This window comes from Lonchura striata, chromosome 11, assembly GCF_046129695.1.
Source record: "Lonchura striata isolate bLonStr1 chromosome 11, bLonStr1.mat, whole genome shotgun sequence".
Taxonomy (NCBI): domain Eukaryota; kingdom Metazoa; phylum Chordata; class Aves; order Passeriformes; family Estrildidae; genus Lonchura; species Lonchura striata.
In genome coordinates, this window is record NC_134613.1 from 17,284,077 (window position 1) to 17,304,673 (window position 20,597).

At 45.6% G+C, this 20,597-nt stretch overlaps 1 protein-coding gene across 2 annotated transcripts in view; it reads left to right on the forward strand.

The window, feature by feature from the left end:
* The window catches only part of NTRK3 (neurotrophic receptor tyrosine kinase 3), a 201,840-nt gene that overhangs the window by 147,244 nt on the left and 33,999 nt on the right, over window positions 1-20,597 (forward strand). For both annotated transcript variants that reach the window (XM_021530338.3, XM_021530339.3), the window contains exons 13-14: window positions 15,290-15,420; window positions 19,430-19,602. In XM_021530338.3, the coding sequence (XP_021386013.1) occupies window positions 15,290-15,420; window positions 19,430-19,602 (304 nt within the window). The remainder of the gene's footprint in view (window positions 1-15,289; window positions 15,421-19,429; window positions 19,603-20,597) is intronic.

The following is a 20,597-nucleotide window of genomic DNA, read 5'->3' on the forward strand; positions in this document are numbered from 1 at the left end:
GCATGGTTTTCTTTCCTATATCAGTTGTATTACAGTAAAAATTCATGTTCTGCTTGTCCTGATTAAATGGCAAAATGTTGTACCAGAGCAGCAGGAAACTCTCATGTTGCTTGGCTATTTCCTTTTTAATTACTGTCACCAATTTATTGGCAAGAGTAATCTTATTGCTCAGGGCTGGAGACACCTGCCCTTTCTGTCACTATACAGCCCCAGGGCTTGTAAAATGCAATTTTGGCAGTAAGGTGAAATAAAGAGAACTTCATTTATTTGCTGCATTTCATTTGTGCCAGCACAAGAGCTTATGAGGCCACAGTCTGGCTTGGGTATCTGGTATTGTCCAAGTTAAAAATAACCCCACTTTACTCTGCTCACTCAAAAGTTATTTTTCACCCAGAACCTTTCAGGACTGCTTGGCCAGTGACAGAACTAGGGAGAGAGTGACCGGGGTGGAGTGGGGTGACAGGCACACCACAAAGTCAGGTAAGTGACTGAATCAGAGCATCAGGGCTGGCAGCTGATAGTTTGCAGCAAGCAAACACCATGACATGCAAGACTTCTGCTGCAAAAACTGGGAGAGAAATGATTTGGAAACATGTGCTCTTTCTAAAGCTTTTATTTTTTAATAGAGAAAACCTTTCAGGCCCCTTTTTAATTCATAATAAAGAGCAGGTTGAAAAGAAGGAGAGGGCAAATGAAGACAGCAAGGCTTGCTAACTTCCTTTAAAGTAGGAAGGTCACCTTTAAAAATGGATGAATGCAGCATTTGGAAGAAGCTCCAAGGCAGCAGGCCTGGGGTTCAGCACTAGAATAGGAGGCAGAACAAAGATGAAAAGAAGAATCCAGTTGGGATCCAGGAATAGCTGCAGAGCTGCAGATCCCCGTGGTGGACTGGGGTGGAGGCGGTGTTTAAGGAGCTTCTCTGCCTGCTCTCAGTTGTGTGTGGTGATGTGCTGGGGAGAGTTAAATCTGGAGCTGGATAGCCAGCTGGACTGCACAGGGGCACATGCACGGGTGCTGGCACTGTGGGAGTAAGATTGGGATCTGGGATAACATTAAAGCACTGCCTGCCCATTTGCATTCAGGGATGATGGGTAGCTCTACAGCTGTCTTGCCTGGTTTGGTTGTGTCCCTGCTGAGTTTTCCCTTTTCCTGGGAGTCTTCAGGGAGTGAGAAAAGGGTGATCAGAGCAGGAATCCTGGTGATTACTTGCTTCTTCCCAGTGCTAGCCCTTCCCACCTTTCCTTGTCACAACCTGGGAGCTGTCTGGTGGGAACAGGACGTAAGGGGAGGAGTGGGGACTGCATTGAGTGACCCTGGTGTTGCTCTCAGCTGTGTCTGGCCTGGGCAGAAGCTGCCTATGTCAGGGGAACAGTTCTTAGGATTCACCAAAGAACTGAACACATTTCATATTTAAGCAATTGCCTGTCTTTCCCTCTGAGCCAAGGTGCAAGGGCATCAGACACATGCTATCTATTGCTTATTAAGTGGTTTAACAAGCCCAGCTAATTACAGTGTACTCAAGGATTTTGTAGCTTACGAAGACAGTCCCTGTTTGTTTGTGTCAGTGCTTTAATACATTAATACACCAATTAAGCCTCGGGAGGTGTGTGTGCTCACACAGCTTTACATATGGGGAGGCATGTTGATGGTTTCCATGTCAGCTGGGGCTTCTCTGGCTGCTACAGCTCCAGCTCTGAAGGGATGCTTGTGGTTTTGCACTCAGCCTTGTCACTGGAGGGACATACATCCCCTACATAAAAACATTGTTCTCCCTGCCCAGAAATATGTTGTTTTACAAGACTCAGGCAGACACGGGCACTCTGTTGTTAAGGTTTCCTTCTCTCAGACAGGCCTTGGAGAGTTTCTCAGTCTCTTTCCTTCTCAGTGCTGATGATACAGGCAATTTGTGCCTGAAAGTGTTGTCTTCTCTGCCTCAGTTAGTCCTGAGAGGTCAGCAGTGGGAGGTTCTGCCTGTGGAACATGCATTTGTTTGCAAAGGGCCCAGCACATTCATTAAGCCACACGATAACGAGCAATAATCAGTGCACAAGGCGCCCAGCGTGAGCCAGTGCAGGATGGGCTGGAGCAGGCAGCGAGGGTCAGGGGTAAAAGCCTCCTCAGGGCACTCACAGCTCAATGAAAAGAAAGCAGTCATGGGGGGAGGAGAAGGAGAAATGACAGATTAAAGGAAATTGAGCAACTGTAATAAATACACTTGAAATTGAAGTGATTATATTCCCTGTGGAGCTGAAGTGCTGAGGAGGGTCTACAGAAAGGGCAGCCACACAAAACCAGTGGCCTTTTGCAGAGCTGGCTTACAGGGAATGCAAAATGAGGGGAAGAAAGCTGGCTGGGCTTTAATGCAGGTCTTTCAGGCACGGTTGGGAAGGCTGCCCTAAACATTCAGTCTAGTAAAAATAAAGATAATAGAAGGCAGGATGATGGGACTGACATGCACCAGAGACTGGAGCCATGATGGAGCACTGCTGAAGGATCACAATGAAAGGAGAGGGGAGGAAGAAGAATGCAGGAGAAAACAAAGGGGTGGAAAGCAGCAGCCATACAGATGCTGAGGTTGTGTTTCAAGCAGGGAAATCCTTTTGCACATAAGCATCTCAGAGACAACAAAACTTGCCTCACATCAAGGAGGGGTTTGGAGTTTTGAGGAAAACAGGAATCTGCTACAGAGGATAGGGAGGAGAAAGTGTTTATCTTGAGAGTGATATATGGAGAACTTACACTGACAACAGAACAAAAGCCAGCCTGAATCTGTGATAAGAGGAGAGAAAGATTATTAAATACTTTTCATCTGCCAAAATTGCATCCAACTTTATGGAGGATGAAGAATTCATATCAGTGACCAGCTGTTCAAGGGCATGGGACCAGGTGAGCACCCTCTCCAGATGAAGAGCACATCCTGAGGGTATGCACAAAGCTTCCCAAGCTCTTTGCTGACATTTTAATTTGCCTGTTAAAATTTGACAGGTGGATGAAAGTTGAAAAGTGGTGGCTGTAATGGGGACAGGAGACAGACCAGTGAGTTTGGTGTTTGCTCTGGGAAATTCTTGGGAATCTTCTTAAACTTTAAAGGATGTTGTAGGAGAACACCTGGAAAGCAACGCTCCGTGAAGGCCAAAGTAATGTGCCTTGAAGGAGTGGGAGGACACAGCTCTCTGCCACCACATCGGAGGGAAATTCAGTGGATATAGTACTCAGGTGTTCCACAAGTATGTGACAAGGGCCAGCATCTGAAATTAATGACTAGGGGTAGAAGCATTGACAAATGCATCGACAAAACAAAGAACCTGTGTAAAAATCTGCCCTAAGAGCAAGAGACAGAAAAGAGTTGTTGCTAAAAGTGTTTCCAATTGGAAGGAGGTAGAAAGTGATGTGTCCTGGAAGTCACTATTAATCACCTGTGTTTTTCTTGACGTCTGCTAATGACCTGGAAGAAAATGAAGGCAGGAACCAGAGTCCTCTCTGCTGTAGCATCATGGACTGAGGAATTTTTCACCAGCATGGACTATGCTCAATGTCCCAAACACAGCCAGAGCCTCTCCTGATTTGGGATATGTTTGAGAGAGGAATCCCTAGAGAGATAAAAGAAGCAGAGAGAGGGACACTGCAATTTATGCCACAGAGAAACAGCACTATCCATTAAGAAAGGATAAATGAAGCAAACTGGGCAGTATAGGAATTTTTTGTGCATTGAACTCTTTCCAGAAATGAAGGTGTGATTTTTAACAGCTCGGTAATTATTAATTCCTTTGTTTTTTTGTTTTTTTTTCCTTCTCTCTCGACCATTCCAGTTTCTAGTTTGGAGGCCTCAGATGACTTGATGTGAGCTCTGTTTGCAGGAGAATTGCAGCCTGGCTGTGTAAATGCAAGTCTGAGTCAAGTTTTGAACTCTGGGTGCTCATATGCACTCAGATATTGATCTGGGTATGTTTTTCCACTACCTGCTTAAAAAAAAAAATCTCTGCCCTGGAAAAAGGTTAAAAGACTTGATTTAAACTCTGATTGATAAAGAAAAGACTTCAAGGTGACCTTTTCAATACAGGCTGAATTTGGGGTCACTTTCCAAGCTCAGATTGCAGTAAGGAAACAGGGTTTGTAGGGAGATTGATGGATTGGATTAGTGGCCTCTCATTTTGCCATGTTATCATCCCAATATCTGATGCTGGCCCTTCAATTAAGGGAGTTCAGGAAAGCAACACATGTAGTCTTGTTCAAGGTATTTTTGGATGAAATGAGACCTGGCCTAGGCCAGTGAGGAGAAACATCTTAAGGTATTGAAGAACTTTCCACCACTATACCCCACTCAGTGCTCTGCAGCATCACCCACATATATTCATCTACAAATTGCTGTAGCCAGCTATGGGAGGTTCTTTTTATGCCCCTGCATCCTCAGGTAATTGCAAAGACAGTATAACTCCTCACCTTCTCTAGAAATGTTGCTGATTTTATTCCTTTCCACTAGTAGTATGTTCTTGCTGTAAAACTTCATAATATATATTTAAATTTAAGTTGTTAAGCCATATATGATATATATAAAAAGTATATGTGTGTGTATATTTATGTATATATAATATCTTGGTTTTGTAGCTGAAGAACCTCATAGGTTGCCTTCTCTATGTGCCTCGAATACCAACTTAACAATCATCCAGTCTTCAAAGAGAGTTCAGTTAAAGCTGAACATGCACCTTTTCATCATCTGCAATTAATCATGTCTTCTGAGGCTACCAGCACTGCTGAATGTTTTCTTGAGTTCTCACCAGGGCCTTTAAGTAGAATTAACTGGGTATATTTCCTCTGGTGCAGACAATGATTTTTGGCCACAGGAGAAAACTGTAGGAATCTTTTTCTCCCCTCCTCTTGCACTCATTGAAATTTGTGCTGGATTTTGTGAAAATTCACCCCAACCATCTGGCTCATAATCATGTGAGACATTGCTGAAGGACGACAGACAGAAAAATGGACAAATATATATTATGTTTTATCACTCTGTATTCTCCCCGTGCTGGGAGTGCCAGAGACAATAACCCAGGATGGATTCTCCTTTATAACCACAATAAGGGACACAGTGAAGCAGTGCCATCAGGGAAGGATGCTCTAACAAGAGCATGTGGCTCCTTAAACAGTGCTGACCTCCTGGTGATGAGGGATTTTCAAAGCCTAACCCAAGGAGAACTATTTCTGGTTCACCTCTCACTGCTCACAGAGGTTTGTTTGTGCCAAGGAGAGGAAGGTGGTGCTGGCTGGACAGTGCCTCTGCACAGCCAGTGCCTGGGGAACAAGTTGGGTCCCACTGTGGAACAGCTTTGGAGCCAATGCAGGGCTGAGCTGCTGCTTTAGGGATCCTCTTCTGCAGGATGGAAAAGGTGCTGTAGGGCTCCTTTCTTTCATCTAGAGCTGCTCTGCTGCTACGCTCCTCCTTTTTTTTTTTTTTTTTTTTTTTTTTTTTTTTTTTTTTTCCTACAGCAAGGGGAACCTTGGAGGAAAAGTGGATTCCCCTGGTGTGCAGCCTCCCAGGAGCACCAGCACAAAATTTGTTGCTATTTATGACACAGGCACAGGCCAAAGGGGCACAATCATGCACAGACCTGGAGGGTTAAATGAGGACCAGCTGCTCTCCCCATCAGATTAATAATTCCTTTGTATGATCCTCCTCCTCTTTATCCCTCTCTGCATAATTTTCTGCCTCTTAACAATAGCCTAAATCACCAAACCACAGTAATTTTAGAGCCCAGCAGGCAGAGCTGTCTCACATTACTCCTCCTTCAGGGGTTTCCTTCTGCAGGAGGAGCTGGTGAGATGGAAGAAGGGATGTGCAGACAGAACAAGCAGGGAGAAAAAGGAAACCTCAGGCAGAAACAAAGACAGAGCAAGGTCCATTTGGGGTGTTAGGAAAACACAGATCTGAGGGAACACCTCATCAAGCCACAGACATAAAAACACCTCCTGTGTCGGTCCTGTGAGAAAGGGAGTCGGAGAGGGTGGGAAGGAAGGAGAGAGCTGGAAACTGGGCAAACTAGAGAGAGAATTTCTAACAAAATCATAACTGGAGCCCGAGATCTGTCTCTCAATACCTCATGTTTTTGCTCCATATGGCCTCACTTCTGGAATTTTCTTGTTCCATGGGTTTGGCTGCATTAGCCACTTGTTTAATGACCACCAAGCAAAACTGTTGGTGGGAAAATGACTGGGCATGGGGTACGAAGTGATAGTACTACCTGGAGTTTACAGACACACACACACACACACACACACACACAAAGAGATAATGCTACATTTCTTTTAAAATTGTCCTTTTCCTTTTTTCTTTGTGATGATGGTGAGGACAGCAACACTCAGAAGCACTTCCAACCTGCCTGGAGCTGTAGCTGGAAAATACAGAACATAAGGCCCTTTCACCAAATTTTCTGCTTTGAGACAGTCCAGGAATTCTGTCACAACAGATTTTTCTGAAAGTCTTTATGCAGTTCCACATCTGGAGGAAACTGCACTTTGTCTAAAAATACTTCTTCGTTTTGCACCCAACTTTGGGGTCAGCTCTTGTTCTGTACTTTGCAAGGGAAATCACAGTTTTAGTCTGAACCACTTCCAAACCATACCTCTTTCTTTAGTGCCACTATTGTAATAGTCACATATTTTCCAGAACATATTCAGTATATCTGAAATTTTTTAGCAATTATGGTGTGGGATAGATCCTTCAAACTGTGAATCAGGGCAGTGACTGAACAACACGGAAACAGTAGTATCAAAATGCCCTAAATACTCAAAATTAGGAGGAAAAGCTTAATGCAGTGGCCTGGACCCTGTGCTGCAATATCTGCATGGGTGTGCAAGCACGCTGCAGCATGGCACAGAGGCTATGGCTGGGATGGGAATGACACCAGCAAGATCTGGCTGCTGAGGCCAAAAAGGCAAGGACTGACCATGGGATGTCTGTGGGGGTCAGTACTGGCTGGGCTGAGCTCTGCTGGTGCCTTTTGGATGGAGCAGTGGTGGTGCCTGGGGCACTCCCATGTCTGCTTGGGGTGATGGGAAATGCAGTCTAATCAAGGCTGTTGCAAAGATGAGGGAGCTTTTCAGTGCTGCTCCCAAATTAAGGAGTGTGAGGAAGAGCCAGTGCAGAGGTGAGGGCTGGGAGAAAGGCTCGTGTGCCACCAGTTAAGCCAGCCCTGTGTGGCATCTGCCTGCTGGGACACTGTGGGGATGCCAGAGGACAGCAAAGGCCAAAGCTGAGTTCACTGTGAGCAAAATCCTTCCTTCAAATGGATCCAGGAACTCATTTTTGACTCTGCAGCAGCTCAGCCATGGAGGGGCTGCTGCCTGCACCAGGCCCTGGAGTCTGCTCCATCTCTGCAGCAGAGAGATGGGGAAACGTGAGGCTCGAGGCTGCTGAAAGCAGGTTCTGCCGAGCTCCTGGCCCTGCTGTAGCAGGCAGAGCTGTGCAGTCAGCTCCAGGCTGGGGCAGCCCATAGCCCTGAGCCCCTGTGACTGGAGGGTGGAAGGTAAGTCTGTGTTCCTGCTGGGAGACATTCCCCAAGCTGCCAGGCTGCTGCTGAGTCCTGGTCGCTTCCTGCTTTCTTGTGATGATCCATCTTGGCAATGGGATGCTGTTAAGTGTCTGATGATGGTGTTGTTGAAGCCTTGAGCCTGAAATCTGACTATCACATGGTCCCTCGAGGGGCAGCCAATCCCCCTGCAACCCTCCACCAGTAATCCTTCCTTTCCCTTGGAAAAATAGTAAAACAGAGAGACAAGTGGTATCTGTCTGCAGCAGCACTTTCCAATCAAGTGAAGACTACCTGGAAAATCAAATCAGCTGGTAAGTTGCTGCAAAACACAACTCTATCTCCTTAAAATCTCCTGTTTTGAAGGGATGAACTGAACAGCAATAGCTGCTGATGTAAAACAAACCATTATGCCTCCTATCTCTTCTCCAAGCCCCCCTCCCTGCAGACGCTTGAGTCTGAAGGAGGCAGATGCTCTCTGAAGACTATTTTCCTCTGTTAAATAAATTCACTTTCAAATAATGTGTAATTAAATGTGTGGTATTGAATTAATGTTTTATTCTGAGTGCTTTGGCAGCAGGGGACCTAGGGGCCTGGCTGGTGGAAAGAAAACATGCTCACCAGAAAGATTTCTCTTCTCCTCTCCTCTCTCCTCTCCTCTCCTCTCCTCTCCTCTCCTCTCCTCTCCTCTCCTCTCCTCTCCTCTCCTCTCCTCTCCTCTCCTCTCCTCTCCTCTCCTCTCCTCTCCTCTCTTCTCTTTCTCTTTCTCTTTCTCTTTCTCTTTCTCTTTCTCTTTCTCTTTCTCTTTCTCTTTCTCTTTCTCTTTCTCTTTCTCTTTCTCTTTCTCTTTCTCTTTCTCTTTCTCTTTCTGGTGGTGGTGGTCTCCATGTGCCTGCTTCTGGAGCTGGTGCTGCAGCTCAGGGGGTGCTAATCCAGTCACTGGATTAGCTGCAAATCACACCCCTCTGTGGAGCTTGAGGGCTGTTCTGCAGCATCTCTCCCTCAAATCAGGGCTGTCTGGAGTCAGCTGGAAGCTGAAAGCACTTTGGGTCAGGGTTTCCTCTGCATCTGCTATTCCAGCAGCAAAAGCAGAGGAGCTGGTGATGTCCTGATTGCCAGAGGTATGCTTGGAAATGGTGGATATCAGGTATTTCCAAAGCATCAGAGATCTGGGATGCAGAGGTTGCTCCTCTCCTGTTTTCCTGAGCTCAGTTGCACTGAACTTCAGCTCCCGGTGTAGATTGGTATAACTGGATCATTTTTTTAGCCAAGATTGTCCAGCTAAATGCGTCAAGGCCTGTTATTTTTTACCAAGGTCCATTTAGCAGCATGTAGTGCATTAGCTCTGGGTCTGCTGGGTCAGCTGAGCAATAAAGCCTCCTTCCCACCTGGGAGCTGCACTCATGCCTTGTGCTGCTCCCAAGGAATGAAGCAGATGGTAAGAAAATGAAAAGAACTGCAGAAACATAAAATTGCTTTCTCTTAAGGTCTTTATGAAGGAGTACAATCATTAACTGAGCCGAAGGCAGTGGTTGCTCCACCAAGTTCCCAAAGATTCAGATATGCTTTACATAAATCTCTATGATTTGTGTCAGGACTGCTTGGTGCTTATAATCATGACTTTTTTGAGTCCAAGTCCTTGAAGGGTGCCTTACAGAGGAGCTTGGCAAAGAACCAGTGTCTGGGCACCGTGCCGAGTTGTTGGAACGTGTACCTGGGCCCTTTCCCAGAGGTGGCTCATGTCAGAGCTGAGAGAAAAGCCACCAGAAGTGGAGGGCTACCCACTTGGAGTCCAGGCAGAGATAAGAAACATCCTATTTATTTCTCCATTTTTTAAAATGACGTGGCACTGATTCTCCCTTTGTTTACACGTACTTCACAGCAGTCCATGATTGAAATCAATATCCCCCATTGACTTTGATGGATTTGCACCAGGTGAGGAGGGACACTCGGCTCTGTGCACCCTGCCTATAAGTTATCTTCTCTCTTTATGAGACAGACCTGTGAGAGAATGCCTTGCCAGCCCTCCAGTGGCAGGGCTTTCTAATCTGGTCCCGCCCAATGCGCGAGCTCTGCTCTGATCGGGTACATCGCGTAACTCATCGAGTTTGGTTCCCATCCAGGCTGTGATTGACTGCCTGACATGAAGGGCTCTCTGCTTGGTGCTTACATGTGGTGGTGACAAGATCTCCAGTGTAAATTGTAAGCTTTGTTTATTTGATTTTAATTGTGGCGGAGCAGCGGAGCTGTGCAGCATTTATTCACAAGAGTTATTCCAGCAGCGTCGAGGAAGAAATGAATGAATCACATTGACTAAGTGAGGACTTTGCTACCTTTTTGTGGACAACTTATGTAGAAAGAAAAGAGAGACAATTCTTTGGCATAAATTAGTTGTTACAGCAAATGACTCAGCCACTGCTGAAAAATGTCATTGTTGTTATCATTTATACAGCGCTGTTGATGCAAATGAGGCATTAGAAGCTTATGAAAATCAAGAGCATATCTACAAAGAGCCCAGGATCAGACCTAAATCAGGATACCCTAGAAACAGATCTAAAATAAGTCAGGTTTAAAACAGGGCTTGAAGAGCAAGAGGGGCAAAAATTAGAGAAGAAAAAAAGAGAAGAAATGCCATCATGTGAAAAAGCAAAGGGAGGGAGGAGCTGGTGATGAAGAGGTGCAGGAAAGGATGTACCTTTAGGGAAAACAGAGTCACATCGTGGTAGGGGAAGAAAAATTTATAGAAAATTGATATTGGTCTTTTCTAGGCTAGAAGAAGAATCTTCTAATGAAGAGGTCAGCAAAAGTAAAAGGGGAAATGTCTATAATTTTGGTCTGTTCCACCAGCAAGCTACAGGGTGTTTGTGAATTAATAGTCCAGGGTCAGGAAACCCACTAGAAATACAAGAAGACTGCTCACTGTTTGGGAGTTTGAAAGAAGATGTGAGGAATTAATTGAAATTTATTAATTTAACAATTGAAATTGACCTGGTGTAAATGATCCAGCTTGAGTAGTTTTGCAGTTTGCTCTAACTTAACTACTGGCACTGCTTATGGTTTACTCTGGAGATTGATTTGTCCATTTTCCTCTCACTGTAGTCATCTGTGTCCAAACAAAATCATGTGCAATCAGGTTTCAAGAGTATTAGCAAACCATGGTTTCAAAGATGCTGGTTGTGATGGGAATTTGAAATGCAGAATTTGCCATGTCACTGAACCCATCTCTTCTTCATCTGATGCCCAGGACTGATTTAGAAATGAGACAGTAATTGGAAAATTAGATTCATGAAATGTATTCATGCAACTTCCCAATATCTGCTCATATGATTGAGAAGTGGTGGTTATTCAAAACAAGGTGTTTCCATTGCACACAGTCTATTACCAGCTCTATATTCTCTACCTGGAATTTGGAGGTTGAGTCAGGGTCTTTTTGTCTTGACCTTGCCATAAGATAGAAAGACTCTGCAATATGAGAGTAAAAGATGGGAGAAGAATCATTGAATCTGTGATGTAAGTGGAAAAAGTTCTGATTTTTCCAGGTTCTAAAACAAGGGCCAGTGCAGAAGTGGACATGGCAGACTGATGTGTGAGGAAAGCAGAATTAATCTTGTTCCCTCTTCTTGTTCCCTGGTATCCCATGGCTTTGTTGGGTTCACAAGTTTAGCAAACCAGAAGGTGTTTGTCTCGAGGAGAGGAATAAGGACACATGGGAACAAGTGATAGGGAGGAAGAAGTTTCTGGTTTCAGACAGCCACTTTTCTGACTAAATTCACTTTAAGCACAGGTCAAGTCATCTGTCCTGCAAAAGCTTCAGAGGTGGTTAGATAAAGATCCCTTTGCAGACCCAAAGCTGCCATCCTTCTGCCTTAGCTCTTCCAGAGAAAGGGAAACTGTTTTGGAGACTATGTGTGAAAGTGGGTCCTAGACTTAGCTAATGCTCTAACTTCCCCCCATGCTGCCATCACTGAGCTAATGTCATGGGCCATTTCCAGCTGCAGGTCAGGTGCTCTCTGATGTGGTTAATGGGTTAATTCAGAACAGCAGTGAAGGCCAACCTTTGAAACACCTTCTCTGTGTATTAAATCTTGATCAACAAGAAGGAAGGTGGGGAATCTGCCCAACTTTTCTTCTCTGTCATGAAAAAATATACTGATCCCAAACTAAGGACTGGGAGATGTTTCATTGTAAAGTGGAATTACTTTAGTGTCAGGCACTCACATTCTTCCTGTAGGTACAGCATAGCTTTGAATGAGTTCACATCATGCTGTCAATTCTGCTTATTTTCCTGTCAGGTCTTGCTGTGGCTTCTGCATAGGATCTTCTTATGAATTGTCTTGTTGTCTTGTTTTTATAAGTAAATGGTACATGGGGAGGAAAAAATAAAAAGAGTGGTACTTAGGGAGAGGCAGTTTGCATACACCTTGTCTACAGGGCTGACTGCAGCACAGCCGAGACAGATTAGCACAGCACTGACTGCCTAAAACAAATAAACACCAGCTGTTTATCAGACAGGGCTCGGCTTCCTCCAGGAGGAAGTAAACAGATTTATGCAGATGAACCTCTGAGGTGCCCTTGCAGCGCAGCATCTTTCGTGGCTATTTGGCCTTCCTCATGAGTTATGGCCAGGATGGGTGAGTGCAGAGATGGAAGGTGAGCACAAAAACGCCGCTGGCCACACCGTGCCACAGGGGTTTGTCCCTGCCTTGTGGTTAAACCTGTATTTTATACTGGCTTAGAATTAATCATAGTGCTGATCTCGCCGTGAAGGGAAGAATTTGATCTAAACTTCACTACTTTAGGCCTCCAGCATGTGGAAAAGCAATTTATTATAACTCACTTATTATTCCATTTGTACCTAAAATACTATGAAGGAAAATTTATGGCTATTTGAGGTTGAGAAAAATTGCGATCAGCGAGTGTACTTTTCTGATTCTGCATTAAGATTGTCCAGTTGCTGTCAATATACTTAACTTCATGACCCTTTTATTTTTATAACCACCCATGTTAACTTTCAATCCAACAGTGCTACGCAAGTCCACTACTGCAAAAGGATTGCTTCTGCCTCAATTCAACTCTGTCTGCCATAATACCACATCTAATTCTTCATATAAATTTTTCCTGAAACTTCTCAGGTGACTCTTAACAACTAGCTGTAAAATCTGGTCTCAGAGGCAGATGGGATATTATTTTAATAATATAGCTGTAATTACACAGTTTGGATGCCAGCTCTCAGAAATGTCTGATAATTTATTAAGATGTTATCGGGAGGAAAAATCGGGAGCTGAAAGTTTTGGGCAATACCTTGGAGAGTTTAGAAAGAGGTTTGCCTCAGTTCTTATGGTGTTACTCATCAGAAGTGTAAAAATTCTTAAATAGTATTGCTGGTTTTTCTGAGACTCCTATTTAACTTCATCTCACACCAAACGGGACAATACTATTGTAATTGCTACATTTCTGAGTTTTAAAAAATATCCTTGGTACCCTCCTCTTAGTACAAGATCATTCCTCACAGCTTTCTTGATTGCTGCTATCTGGAAAACCAAGAATGCAAATATGTGGTTTGTCAATACAGTAAGACCAGGATAATGTAGTGATGAGTGCTATAGAAATGCTTGCCAAGCCAAAGAGGATAAACCCCTTTTCCTCTACTCTATTAAGTAAATTGGTAGCATTTGAGCTTGTCTGATATTGGGAGTTTCCTCACCCAGGTGCATTGCTTTACATTTCAATATAGCTCAGATTTCTCCAGGTACTCCTTAAACACTCAGCTAAACCACGTGGAGAAGGCAAAGTCCACGTGTGATTTGTTCTCCCTGGCTGCTACTGCAGGTTTAAAACCAAAGTCATTTTGGACGTGCCTACCAACCTGTGCCTTAATGTTATTAATATTATTAATATCGGTAAGAAACAGTTTTCAGCCTATTGAACAATTAAGAAAGGTCAATGGGAATTCCCAGAGAGGTGTCTTTCATTACAAGGCCCATTGCTTGTGCAATCTTGCAGCATCCATCTTCCCAAGCAAGCCAAGGGCCAAGAGATGGCAGCTCCATAAACCTGCCTCTGAGCTCCTAATTAAAAAGCTTAATTGCACAAAAGCCATTAGGATGCTTGTGTTCCATTGGCTTTTTGATTCATTAAATGGTACCTATATTGTTTTCAGGCACATGACCCCTCAGGTTGATACAGGTGCCTGCTTAGGTGCCTGGGTGGCAGGAGCTGGTGGCAGGAGCTGGTGGCAGATTGTGATGTGTCCCTTCAGCCAGTCTGAAACCCAGAGTTAGTCACTTCCACCTCCTTCATCTGCAGTGCCCCAGGGGAAACACACCTAATCTAAGGGACACATACATTTACAGCTCCTGTGGCACAAGGAAGAGTTGAAAAAGGATCAAAAGTGGTCCAGTTTATGAGCAAATAGATTCAGGGTTATGAACATCCCACGGGAGTGGAAAGAGGGCACTGTCCCACGTAATGGCTCTGCTTGAGGAGACCTCTCACACATCAGCTTTTGCTGACTGGGCACTGGAGAAGAGTGCACAGCTCTCCCCTGGCCTTCATGACCATCAGGCTGGAGCTGGGAGTGGTCTGTGCTGCCACAGTTCCCATGGTGATGGAAACCTGCACTGAAGGACAGCTCATAGAGATGACATTTTGGGTGCTGTCCCTTCAGAAAATGCTGTGATGGCTGTGCATCTCTATCTGCTTCTACAGTTCATTCTAAGCATTAAATAAAACCTTTTTTGTTTTTATTGCTGAGGAGTTCTAGGGGAGTTGTGATGCCACAAAGGTGCTTAGAGGTGTGCCTTAGTGCTGTCCTCAGCAGAGAGCATGTTCTCCCAGCAACCTGTGGCATTTAATGGTGACACAGAGTCAGTGGATATCCCATAGTCACTACCCTGCCCCTGTAGGTGCCTGGTCTGGGCAGATTTCATCCTCAGGAATGACCTGCTGGCTGAGCAAACCACTTTTCATTGGCCTCTGTACCTCTGGTAAATTAAAGCTACTGCTCTTGTGATCCTTCCTGAATCCTCGCTTGCTATTCTCTGTCAGTCCTCACTGTCCTAAATGTCAGTGGAATGGATCATTGAAACTAATGGGTTCAGTTCATCTGATACCAGTGATGGTATCCTAGGATGACCTTCTTTCTGAGGGAATAGTTGTGTAGGGGAAGGCTGCAGGGTCAGGGTCCAGCTGTGGGGCAGTTCTCAGCACTTCCAGCCAGCTCCTGCTAATGCCCTGAGGAACATGGGGGTCACTGGTCCTCCTCCTCCTGAAAATGCTTTGACTTACCAAGCTTCACCTTCAAAAATCTATTGTGTTTGAGTTTAAACTAAATCCAGTTGAAATGCAAAACTCAACAGGACCTTCTAATCTCACCTGGCCTTGCATTGGAAGGATGTGACCTTTGCTACACCTCACAGGATGTGGATTATTTCCGGGATCATTCAAAAGGGGTTCATGTCTTTGTAGCAGAATTTGCCCCAAATGTTCCTCTCCCTGAGGACAAGCTTGCCACTTGCCATGAGCTTATCATGAAAACTGATAAACCTCAAGTACTTTCCTTGCAGATGTTTTGCATGAGACTAACTCCATCAGAGAGATGGCTGCGTTCTGTGGGTGGGCAAAAAGATTCCCCGTAGATATTTTTGCGAAGCGATTTCAGTTCCCTTGCAGCTTGCAAGAAAATTGAATTAGTTGTTTTCCATGCGCTGAATTAACCCTGATTCATTCTTCCCTCAACCCTCTCCCTCTTCCTCCCCTCCCTCCAACAGATGTCCAGCATATTAAGAGGAGAGACATCGTTTTGAAGAGGGAGCTGGGAGAAGGTGCCTTTGGGAAGGTGTTCTTGGCCGAGTGTTACAACCTCAGCCCCACCAACGACAAAATGCTGGTGGCAGTGAAGGTAAATGCCAAGGGCAAATGGCAGAGAGTAGGGCAGGGGCTGGCCAGTGAAGAGAGGCTGGATGAGCCTGTGTGGGAAAGGGAAGCAGGGGAGGGCTGGGGGCCAGGGGTGGAGATTTATCTGATGCCGGAGATTGTGGTAAATCCACTTAGTCACACAAAGTTTCAGTGTTCCGCTTCAAGGTCGTCTGTTCTCAGCAGTGCCAAAGTCTCCCTTCCTGCTGACACAGCCAGGAGACAGACAGGGAGGAGAGGCTGGGAGCTCCTGTGCAGCTGCAGCAGCACGGTGTGGATCCAACCCCCTCCAGCAGGCACCACGGCCCTGCTCCTTCTGGATTTTATCTTTTTTGTGTAACATGCAGAAGCTGAAACATAAAAAAAGCCTCAACAGAAATGAGCAATGAAAGCTAAGCATGATGAGCCAATTTTCTGGGATCAATTTGCTGCAAGATGGGCAAAGAAACTCGGCTTGGCTCCACTCTGCTCCTGCTTGCCTAGCCACAGGTTGCTCCTGTTTTGGGTATGTTAAGCCAACACGAGTTCAGCTTGGCTTGTGCTGTGCTGCTGCATCCTTGTGATGTTCCTCGTGGGAGCTGTGCCCCATCAGTGTGGCTCTGGGCAGAGGAGAATACTCAGTGCAGAACTGTGTTCTCCTCTCATGTGGCACCAGTGGGGAGAGACACAGTTTAATCCCTTGGATTTAACCAGTGCTTCCTAACTCCTTGGAACAAGGTCTGCATTTGAACCGATGCTCTACAGGGGAAAAGTTCCAGCACTCTCTCCAAAGTGCTGGAGGCATCCAGTTACTTGTGACTTGTTCTAATCATTGGCAGCTGAAACATTTTTCTTTTAGCTCAGATGTCCCCTTTTGCTCCGGCAGTGAAATGCACCTTTCACCTCTGAGACTGGTTACAGCCGAGGACATGAAGACAGCCACGTGAATAATTGTTTGATTATAGGGTTGGTACCTGCCCATCGGTGTCAGCCATCCCTCAGCGAGCCTGGATCCCCAGTCTCTGCAGAGTTTCATTTGCATGTAGGCAGAAACAGCATCCGAACTTGTTTCTGTTAATTGCTACTATGAGCTTACATCTCCAGAGTGTCTTTCATCCTGCAAGATCATACAGCTCCAGCTCTGGAGCAGGGCCCTGGAATCTGGCTTCCTGCCAGCTCTGGGAGTGGCAGGGAAAAAAATCCCTCTAATTTGGGCCACGTTATAAGTCTGAGGGAAGGAAAAAAAAATAAAAAGAGGCAGGAATAAAGATTTTACATATTAAGCTGAGATTTGGCTGCAATTCCTGAAGATCTCATGCCCCCAACTGAGGCTGAGAATTCCCTCCCCAGTCCCTGCAGCTCAGGGCAGCAGCAGGACACTGGTTAAGGGCAGCTGAGTCCACAGCCCAGAGCCTGCCTCTGCCCTGCTCTCAGGGACTCTCTCTCAAGGCCAAAGGAAGGGGCTGTGTTACTCTCTTGCTTAAATGGACTCAGATTTTTAGCAGATCTAAAGGTTGCAGCCCTGCAGATAAACTGAGTTTTGATGTGAAGGCATGGACAAGCTTCTTGTTTTATTTAGCTTGCTTCTAAAAGCGTCCTAAGAAATGCACAAACACTATATCCAGCAGAGTGTTAAGGTGACAAAGTCAAGTACTAGAAATGCTGGAGGGGCATGTCCTCTGAACACCTTATTTTTCATTTCTCTGGGGCTGCTGCATTGTGGGGATCACTCCTGTGCTGGAAGCCCCCTAGATGTGAGCGTACCCATTTTCACAACCCCCCAGCGAGTTACTGGGGTTGTATCATCCCCTTTTGCAGAGGGCAGGGACAGAAACAAAACTGAAATGAAGAGATCTGCTTTAGGTGAAGGATGGAGTTACCAACCAACCTCTCTCTCCAGCCCCATGGACAGCAGGTACCTGACTCAGAGTGAGCCCTGCTGCAGCAATAAACACAGGTTCTTGTGGAAACCTGGCCCTGAGACTGCATAAGAGGGGATTTTCCAGGTAATATTGGAACAACTGGCACTTCATAAGGACAGCTATAACCTGCAGATGCTCAGGGACTTGACAGAAGTTATGGAGGAATTGTGTGATGGAGACACAAAAAAATCCACCCCAAACCTTCCTGGGAGAGGCATTCCACTGATTTTTACTGAGACATCCCTTCTCTTTCTTTAGTTCTGGTCTTCTTTCCCTGTTCTATCCCTTCCAGCTTCCTCATTTTTAAATGCTCATCTGTGCAACCTTAGCAATGAGGAGGTTAATATAAAATAACTTTTTATTTTGGTATGTGATGTGAACAAAATTACAATCTTAACACCTTATAAAAATGATTGTGTGTGAAGGAGATGAAACCTAAATTCACTGCAGCTTGAAATATTGTGTGCAACCACAGGAAAAAGGGGGAGAAAAGAGTGATGGGGGAAGGGACTATTTTCCTGCAGAAAAATAGGGTGGCATCAACATTATGAAGATATTAAATGACTAAAAGTAATTGGGTGCCTGAGATAAGGATGGATGCTTTGCCATCTGCCCCATGTAACTAACATTCATCTAAATATCTCTAGTCAAGCTATCCCAAAGGGCAAAGAATTAAAATAGATTTATGCCATGTGAATAGCAGTTTGGGAGGGGCAGGATCAGATGAGGTAGTGTCCTAAGGCTTGGGGAAAAGCCTCACAGCAGGTCTGCTCCAAGGGGAAAAGAACCTTCTCTGGAGGAGTCTCTAGAGCCAGCAGCACCATGAGCCAGCCCAGGTGCAGTAACAGAACACTAACCCCCGTCCTCCATGCACAGCTCTCTGATATTTAGCATCCCTTTTTGCACATAAATTGCATCCTGCAGCTGCTCAGGCCACCTCTGCTGTCTGCATGGGGGGATTCAGGTCATGGGGAAAGGGGGAAGGTATATTTGTGTGTAGGTAAGGGGAGATCTCCCCACCACTAAAGGGCAACTGGTGCACATCAGACTGACACAGGATAAGTGGAACAAGTTTCCTTGAGTCCTTTTCAGGACTTGAGTCCTTTTCAGCTCATGTTAGGCTGTACAGTTAAAGCCAGAATTGGTCCTAAACAGTCCTGGAATGTGGAGGATGCAGAGAATATGGTGCACAACCAGCAACTCAAAACCAGACTCTTCATTTTCTTAAATTTTTAAAGACTGTGCTGATTCTTGTGGCCATTTCATCTTGTCAAATGGTCTGGACTCAAACTTTTTTATCAAGTTCCCTCTATCAAGATACCCTGAGATAACAACAAGCTGCTTTCAAACTAACTCTCCAATGCAAGTGCACAAAAATGCACAGACAAGCCAGAACCCAGCCCTGGAGAATCCTCCCTTGTCATCAGCTACAGCCACAGCAACATCTTCATGGCAACTCTGCAATGTTGGGCTGGTCCACACCACCTGAAGCATGCAAGCTGCCTTGCAGTGGCAAAATGGCATTCTCAAATTGTGGGAGATGAGATATTCGCAATAAGGATACTGATTTCAGCATCAGTCTGCCAGGGGAGTTGTTATAAACAGCAGGGAATAAAAACATGATTTTAAAAATTATGAGAAAAGACTTGACAGTGTCCTTCTTCAGAGGCAGCTTGAAAAATCCACACAATAACTGCACAGCCAGGCAAATCCATCTTCTGAATAAAGGCAGTGTAGTCAGCTATTTCAAAATAAAAGACAGATAGCAAGGACTGGCTGGCTCAGGAATTTAATAATAATGAGATATGAAGCCATTCGCCCCTAGGTCACCAGTATAAATTCTGCCCAAGCTGGGAATAATTGGAAGCTATTACCCTCTGAGGCATGTTTGCTGCTGCCTAGGAAATGAGTTGGGGAGCCCAGTGGGACAATGCCTACAGGAACAACACACAAACGTGGTGCCACCAGCACACCTGGGCCAGCGGCTCCTCTCCCCTCCCTTCCTCATCAGCTCCTCGCGGATGCTGTGACCCCTTTGTTCTGGCTTTTCCCCCACCTGAGCCCACTCTGTGCGTGTCTGCACCCCCATTCCAGGCTCTGAAGGACCCCACGCTGGCAGCCCGCAAGGATTTCCAGCGGGAGGCAGAGCTGCTCACCAACCTGCAGCACGAGCACATCGTCAAGTTCTACGGTGTGTGCGGCGACGGCGACCCGCTCATCATGGTCTTCGAGTACATGAAGCACGGGGACCTCAACAAATTCCTCAGGTACGTGGGAATGAGGCACGGGAAGAGCTGTGGGGCTGCCCCACAGCCTCGGGGAAACTTGTGCTAGCTCAGTGGTGCACCAATGGTGTCATTATTCAGGGGGCTGAGAAGTGAGGGATGGTTGTTCCAAGGGCAGCTTGGAGGAGGTGATGGTACTCACCAGATTTAGGGCTTTAGGAGCCCTATCCCGACTTTTTCTCTTAGGCAGTCTCAGGAGATGTGGAAACCAGAGTTATCATCTCCTGCCTCAGCAAGTTTAAGCTGCAGGGAGCGTGGCTGTGATCCCTCTCTGCCCCGTGGGGATGGAAGGACATGAAGCCACAAGCTCCAATCCTGCACCTCCAGCAAAGCCATGTCCCCCTGAAGCAGGAAGGTCACTTGCCATCACTCCCTCAGCCACTGAGCTCCTGCTTCAACAGCACAATCATCAAAATATTCCTTTGAGAAATCTGTTGGTGTCCTTAATCTGATTTTCATCCTGGGTGTCCACTGGTCACTGGTTCTCATTCCTGCATTCAGAAAAGACCTGAGAAATGTTGGAGCAGTCTCAGGCAGTGCCTGTGGGGTCCATCCCTGTTCCCTGGTCTCTAACCTGCAGCACCAGGCTACTCATGAAGTCAGGCAAGGCCTGAAGAAGTGCTGTAATTACCTTCTCTGTCTCTAGAGAGATGCAAATTATCAGAGCTCCCAGTGCTCTCCACCATCATTCAACCATTTCATCAGCCTGAGGCAGATCATTTGTGTGCTCTGTATCCACCAGCACCAAGGGCCAGGGAGCAGCTGTGGAAGGATGTTTATGTTGCTCTTCTGCCACAAAACAAAAATTCCACTCTGCAACCTGCATGCAAGTGGAGTGGTACTTACCTCTTGAAATAATTAGTAGTTTTATTTCCCAATATTTAGAAAATTGGACCCTTGATATTTTCCTGTTTTGACTGCTAAGTGTGAATATGATTGCAGGAGGAACAAGAATCTTGTGCATGGCAGGTCTAGAT